This window comes from Sphaeroforma arctica (genome assembly GCF_001186125.1).
Source record: "Sphaeroforma arctica JP610 unplaced genomic scaffold supercont1.524, whole genome shotgun sequence".
Classification (NCBI taxonomy): domain Eukaryota; class Ichthyosporea; order Ichthyophonida; genus Sphaeroforma; species Sphaeroforma arctica.
This window is the reverse complement of record NW_014040034.1, coordinates 1,701-9,200: the sequence shown is the minus strand read 5'-3', so window position 1 is coordinate 9,200 and position 7,500 is coordinate 1,701. Positions and strand designations below refer to the sequence as shown.

General features: G+C 42.9%; 3 protein-coding genes across 3 annotated transcripts in view; 1 reads left to right on the top strand and 2 right to left on the bottom strand.

The window, feature by feature from the left end:
• SARC_06967 (acyl-CoA dehydrogenase) overlaps positions 1-1,988 on the bottom strand; it is a 2,867-nt gene extending 879 nt beyond the window's left edge. Inside the window, exons 1-2 of the mRNA XM_014299105.1 lie at positions 518-1,988; positions 1-181 (exon numbers count right to left, since the gene is read on the bottom strand). The exon at positions 1-181 is cut by the window's left edge and continues 879 nt beyond it. Coding sequence (XP_014154580.1) covers positions 1-181; positions 518-1,794 — 1,458 coding nt within the window. The 5' untranslated portion in view covers positions 1,795-1,988. The remainder of the gene's footprint in view (positions 182-517) is intronic.
• Positions 1,989-3,218: 1,230 nt separating this feature from the next.
• SARC_06966 (hypothetical protein) lies at positions 3,219-4,453 on the bottom strand (the record flags this gene model as incomplete). Its single annotated transcript, XM_014299104.1, has 2 exons — positions 3,219-3,398; positions 3,965-4,453. 2 exons carry the CDS (start codon positions 4,451-4,453, stop codon positions 3,375-3,377), a joined length of 513 nt encoding a protein of 170 aa, XP_014154579.1. The 3' UTR covers positions 3,219-3,374.
• A 1,016-nt stretch (positions 4,454-5,469) lies between these two features.
• Positions 5,470-7,500, top strand: part of SARC_06965 (hypothetical protein) — a gene marked incomplete at its 3' end in the record, with an annotated part of 3,256 nt that continues 1,225 nt past the window's right edge. Inside the window, exons 1-2 of the mRNA XM_014299103.1 lie at positions 5,470-5,847; positions 7,332-7,385. Of these exons, the coding sequence (XP_014154578.1) occupies positions 5,635-5,847; positions 7,332-7,385 (267 nt within the window). The remainder of the gene's footprint in view (positions 5,848-7,331; positions 7,386-7,500) is intronic.

The window sequence follows — 7,500 nt, the reverse complement described above, 5'->3', positions numbered from 1 at the left end:
TCGGCCTAGAAGATCGAGAGCCTGGATACCCGTGGTACCTTCCCACACGGCCGAGATACGCACATCCCGGAATACTTGCTCCATGTGGTTCTGCTTGATGTAACCGTGACCACCCCAGATTTGAATACCCTTGTTCGCGGCCTCGCAGCCAACCTCAGTTAGGAATCCCTTGAGAATGGGCCTGTAGGTATATATATATATATATATATTGCAAAGCTGAGGTGAGTATATGTAATACGAATGTATCCATGCGATTATTGACATCGAACATAACTCGGAAAGTGGGAAAACAATTAAACTGGGGAGACATAGCATTGCAAACTCCGTAAAGGGATGTACGCTTAGTATATACTGATTAAATGTGAATAGATCAGCGTCCAGTTGACCGTATACGGTATATGGTCACACCGATCACACAATGCCGGCACACACAAAAACAACAACGGTATACAACGTCAACTTATTAACACATAAGAGCATAGAGGTCCGACCACGACAGATACAACCAACTACTTACGTCAAGAAACCCATGCGATCGTCTATTTTGCGCGCTGCCTTGGTGTCACCGGCAGCCTCGGCGTCGGCCATATTGTCCCAAAGCAAGCAACACTCGGTGATCATAGACCTCGCTCCCTCAGAGATAGCCTTCTGAAACAGCAGGTTCTTTCTTACATCAGGATGCACAATGATGGGGTCGGCCGGGCCATCGGGATTCTTGATACCGGAAAGCGATCGCATGGCTAGACGCTCCTTGGCGTAGTCAAGCGCTAGCTGGTAGGAGAGCTCGGCCGCACACCCACCCTGAAGGGCCGTTCCTAGACGTGATGTGTTGATGAAGGTGAACATGTGGTTCAAACCTTTGTTCTCTGTACCGATTAGCACACCCTCCGCTTCTTCAAAGTTGATCTCGCAGGTAGACGAGCCGTGGCAACCCATCTTGTCCTCAATACGACCCACCTTGACGTTGTTGTAGTCACCTACGGTTCCATCGTCTGCGACATGCTTCTTGGGTACTGCGAACAGGGAGATACCACGCGTGCCTTCAGGGGCGTCAGGTAGACGTGCAAGCACACAGTGCACAATGTTATCAGTCAGATCGTGATCCCCGCATGAAATAAAGATTTTAGTGCCGGTGATCTTGTAGGTACCATCGCCTTGCGGAACGGCTTTAGTCTTGACCTGTGCCAAATCTGACCCACAGTGGGGCTCGGTCAGACACATAGTCCCAGTCCACTCCGACGATACAAGCTTGTGCAGGTACTTCTCTTTGAGCTCGGGTGATCCGTGTGCCAGGATGGTGTTGATAGCACCCTTGGATAGACCGGGGTACATCGACCACGTCCAATTGGCTGTTGCCACAAGTTCACTACTGATAATAGCCAGAGATGGGGGTAGACCTTGGCCACCATACTCCTCAGGGTAGGTAAGACCCTGCCAACCACCCTCGACATAGCTGTCGTATGCCGCCTTGAACCCCGTGGGCGTCTTTGTTTCAGTACCAGATACCCACGTGCATCCCTCAGAGTCCGCGGTCTGATTCATCGGTGCCAGATCGTTCTCAGCAAACTTCGCGAATCCGTCTAGAACAGCATCAATCATATCCGGGGATGCAGCACTGCCATCAACGTGTTTTAACTTCGAGTAGTGGTCTTGTATGTTGTACACCTCATTGGTCACAAACTTCATGTCGCGCAATGGGGCTCTGTAGCCACGCACCTGTGTGCGAGACGAAGAGTTTAACACCCGGGCGCCGACGCCCGCAAGGGTACGCAGAGCAGACTTTGCCGATTGCATCGCGTTAGCTATTTCTATATGTACTCTGTTGGTACGTGTCTAAATACTTACTATGTTGATACAAGTAACAACCACTAGTTTGGAAGTGTGATGTAGTTAAGATCGGTGGTGTGCCAGGTTACCAACTGAAGCGCAGGTATATATATATGTGTGCGTGCGTATACCAAACTACCAATGTGCCTATTCAAACTATCTCTGTTTCACTGCGAAGATGGAAATGCCTCCCAATAGTGGCCAATACATTTGAACAAATTTTCAATATTTCCAAACACCGACACAACCCAAATGCCAAGGCAGCTGATGACAAGAAAAGTAAGAGCACAAAATGACACTTGATTTACGACAATTACAATGAATAATAATTATATGTATTTACGACAAAAGCTTCTATGGTACACGACCAGCTATCAGACTGAGTTCTAGAACAAAATATTTTCAATGTTCTATATTAAATAGGGAGTAGGTCGCTTATCATGCGGAATCTGGTGGCTGGCAGCCGGCAGCTATTTGTTTTAATTTTTAAACGGCATTCCAACAAAGTCGAGCAATGGCTTCTTATTGCGAAATAAGTTCATTAAATTCTCAGAATTCAAGATCTTATTTGGCGCTGCAAAAGACCATTATATTCTCATAGATTGTATTTGGCAGTGGCAGGAGGTCTTTATCAAATTTTAGAATGTCATTTTTAGAAACCTATGATATTCTCTTGTGATTACATACTGATGTGTAGACATCTATAAAGTCATACATACTGTACTAAATAGTTTAAGAGTATGGTGGAGTGTTTTCCATCCCCCCTCTCCCCCACATGCTGGCAGTAGTCGCCCGTTAAAAACATTCATTTGATTTTAAAAAGATTTCAATGTCTCTGAGCGACACCTCTAAGGGCTCACGGTGCATCTAGCGACCTTAAGCGTGTAGGTATTCACGTATGCACCTCAGCTAGATAAGCACTGCACAGACTCGGTTGCACATATATTTATAGCCGCGCTTGCGCTTGTATTCATCTGCTATCATACTAATCCACGAAGCGCTAGTTTTCATAGACTTATGATATTCTACACGTCTTTTCTACATCTGAAGTTTCCATCCTACTTGTGATTTGTATAACGTTTAGACTCAAGGAAAAGTCAGAAAATTAGCTTCTGTATGTCGTTTATGAAGAAACTGGACCAGCATAGAGGATAAATCAAACTGGGCGGCGTTTCGACGGAGTACAGCAATTCACTCCTTCTGTCGAAATTCGACTAGCTTTGTTGTGGCGATACTACGGCAAATACAGTTTGTGCCCCATTACCGACTTAATTTCACATCCCCTGTTCATGCCTCAGTTTTACATCGCCTGTGTGCAACTATTCTAGAACATTACTCTTGTGTAAGATTTGTAGGCATGTTGCCTTTGCTTTCAGGAAGGATTGATATAGAGTTACAGAGTATACAGATCCATACGAATTCAGGTAAAGTGTATTGCAGATGGTGTCTAATCTAAAACTAATACCGAAATTCGCAGCCAAGACTGGCGAAGTTCATTCCGAGGTCGACTCGTGGTATTACCGTGCTAATACTATATGACCTTATCCTCAGCTTACAACGCAGTTTCTTTCCTGAATGTTGGATCAGAGATAAAAGCAACCACGATGAATATACTATACAGTTTATCGTGTGTATAGATATAGAGCCCACTTTCGTCCTTTCTACCCAGTTTCATGGCCACCGCAATTCGCGGTTGAAAAATTAGAGAATCCAGAGCTACAAACCTTTTTAAAATATAAAAATAGCACTAGTGTTCGTACTTGCGATTTCTTATTAAACTTATATTATACGAGTGTATTGCATACCGGAAGCAAGCCAATCCTGAAAAGGTGTGTCGTTAACTATAATGAACAAGTAGAAATAAAATGAGCGTATGGCTATTTATATCATTAAAAAGTAGTATTACAAAACCATTATACACCCATATACATAGATATATGGATGCATGCATATTTACGCGTGTATATGAATACACGATGGATCATAAATCACATTAAGCCTAAGAAATAGACTGTTGCAGCGCTCTGGCGAGTGCTTCGTCCTCGGTCATGTTGCCATTAACTTCCATTTGCGCCTGCACACTACACTGCCTTCCGTTACGCTTGGGTGCTTGTTGTGCTTTCTTAATCGCATGTACCTTGCTATCTGGCTTTCCCTCCTGGTTGATCCTAGCTCTATCGGCAGCAGCCAAGCCTGTCCGTGAACGAGGTGCGTCCTTCTTTGGGGCTTCGCATGCATGGGAATTCTCTAAGCGATGCTTCATGCAGTAATTCATTCTACAAGTCCGACAAGCAATGGGCACAGCCTCCCTCTTCTTACAATTCTTGAACATACAGGAGTTTGTGTACGTCTTCTTGCTTATCTCAATCTCCCTGCATCCTTGGTCTATGTGATTGCTCATAATAATATTGGGGTCTTCTCCTTTACGCGTGGGTACAGGGCTGTTACATAGCTGGCAAACCGGCACTTTTACATCCAGCTTGTACGCTTCCGGGCAATCATGTGCTGCATAATCTTTGTGTTCCAAGCATGTCACCTTCTCGCATTGTCCGCAGGTAAATGGTAGAAAATCGAGAAGATTGCAGTTTTCTTGTGCGCAGTGTTTACCGGCGGTTGGAAACTCCATTGTGTGTTTGTGAGTGGTTGTACTTGTGGTGACCCGATTTGAACTTTGGGGGGAGTTTGATGCAAGATTTATAGAAACTTGTTCGTTGTTACAATCCTACTTCGTATCCTTTTACCTCCTCGAATTATGACAAAACGGCCTCAGTTTTATATACTTAGTTTGTATATATTTTGTGGAATAGATTGTGGCAGCCATTCTATCTACGTATCTGATATATACAAACATGCCTTCGTTATTCGTACGTACACAAATATTTTAGTACATTCCTCTATCTCGCTTGATCTAAAAATTCGGTTGTCTGCAATCGGCATATTATTGTATTGTCGTGCTAAAACTGCTAGCGTCGATTCGGGTTCCCAATTCCCATGTAGTAAACGTTTAACGTAAATACACAGAAAAATACATATGCAGCGAAAAAGAGTTAAACAGCTCACTCGAGAATTACACCCAGCTGAAATCCCGAAAGAGCTATTATATCATAAACGTTAACTTTCAAGCCCCCCCCTTGTTTTGTTTTTATTAAAACAAATCGAGAAACGAACAAATTAATTGTGTGTATTAGTATGGTAGTGGCGTGTGATTGGTGGTCGAGTTCTGTAATTTTATATAGCTATTGATGGTTTTATAGCGAAAAATGAGTCATCAGAGTGTACCCTCAATACGTTTTACGATAAAATGTGTAAGCTTTGTGAAAATATATACTTTCACGTTAAACGTTTATATCGAAATGGCCCACAATGAGTTTATCGTCATACCTGAGGTTTATAAAGTAACCTTAGATTCACCTAAAATGTCTGTAAAAGTCACACAATAGGTGCCCTTTAATGGTCTGAGATTACACCGCAATTATTACCCAAGCCACTCTGGACATATTAACCGCACACAAGTCGGGCATACGTAGGAATGCAAAGCATGCACGGTTTAAACACATAATATACTTTACCGGCAAGGGTTTCATGCCTGAATTGTCTATATGTATTATTAATTTTTAAATGTGGTAAGCACTTTCACCGACACTGTCAATACAGTCATATTTATGATATAATGTTATTTAGTATCACTGTCTTCAAAAACATTAACATAGGCTCAGTGTTCGTAAGTTGTATCACATTCTGTCGCGTCCACAAGTTGTATCACTATCTGTTGCTACTTAAAGACTGGTTAAAGATACGTCAGTCAAAATGCCACAAGAAAATGAAATGCAACAATCAATAGCCCATTCTTTCGATACATTATGTGCGGCAATTGAGAATCGCATTGGCGGAGGCAACTGGGATGCGGTGAAAACGTTTGACTTTGAAGACGAATACAAAGCGCTGCACTTCATGGAAAGTGATCGGCATCCTCTAGTAGATCTGCTGGGAGGTGGCCCTTGCTTACTGTTAGTGCTGAAGGTATGGGCGATACAGCTATGTTTCACATTTATTGTATGTTTGGGGGTTGTCGAAGCAAATTACAATGTATATATATTTACATAGAGTTTAATCGAAGTGGAGTGTAAAGTGCCGCACTTCACGTAGTGTGATACGCAACCTCTGGTCGCCATATCACGGGGTGGTTTTAGCCGGGGTATGCGTACGTGCTATGTAGTTATATTTTGAATTTATTGGGGATGTGGGGTTCATCAAATAGCTCTCATGTATGTATGTACAATGGTTTTTGTCGTAGAGATGGAAAGTACCTTCAAATGCATTGTTTCTGACGACTTGCATGTGTATCCCAGTCGAAAGCACTGTTATCATCTTGTTAAGCTAGTATAGGTTGTATTTCTGATATTTCAAGGTCTAAACGCTATAGTGAAATGTGCACACCTCGTTCTAGCAGCTGTGGTATGTCATAGCGGGACATGTATTGTTTCTCATTAGCGTTTGTGTCAGATTTGCCTACGGCTGACCAGAATGTGTCTGCGAACACTGTTTGCACAAAAATTAAAAAGTGACCGTATGGATAGTGTAACTACTTTTTTCAGCGTCGGCGCCATACTTTGTTATTTCAATTGTGCAAGGACGCGCATCTGGGATGCTATCACGTAGATTTGAATATGATCGTTTACAAGGTTATTAACGAGTGGAAAGAGGTGGTTAGTTGACATTACCTCAAGGATGGAAGACTAGTAGCTTGGATACAAATTGTCCGACTGTTAAATGATCACCATAGCTACTTTCAACTAACCCCCGTATCTAATGAGAGAGGTGTGTGGAACCCCAGATCCACGCGCAAAATCGGGTCACGCGTTAGAGACATCGGGTTACGCGTTAGAGACATCGCGTGCCGAATGAGTTAGAGAGATACATGAGCGCGTTAACTGTACGTTAGTTTAGATGTGAACGTCTAGTAGAATGCTAATTTGAGGTAGACCACCTATTTCAGAAATAAACTCACATAGAAAACATAAGGGGTGTTTCCTGTTTCCCGCACTTGCCTGATATTAACTTGTTCGAGGGCATATCTCGACCAAACATCTCCACGGAATGATAGGGCTCGTTTTATCTCATTCCAATGTGTGACAGATATGGGACGCAAGGATATGCTTCAGACCTAGGTGCCGTGCTTGTACGCACATTATCTTCGTTCGTATTCTTGATTATAAGCACATGCCCGTAGTTGACAAATTAAATGGGAATAGGGGTTCCAAATTCTTCTGTGACAGCGGAGGAGTGGGTGTGTGCTACTGTGACTGATAACATTTTTGAAGTACGGCTCGTTGAAGGGTTTGGGCCTAGACTCTTACTTTGTCGGCTGTGTCTACTTTATTCTTACACCTCACGGACCATGCATTGCCCCGTTTCTCTGAGTGCGAGTATGAAGCCTGCGCGCCGCTATTTGTCACTGATCAATACTTCCTGCTCTCTTTGCCAACTATTGCTGACCTCTAAAGGATGGGCTGTCTCCGATCACCTCCAGTCCACGCACCGAAGTTTACACCAGCAAGGTATATATATTAATATATATATATATATATATATATATATATATATATATATATATATATATATATATATATATACTACTCTCGTCCTCGTCGTCGTCGTAGTTACGTTCGTACG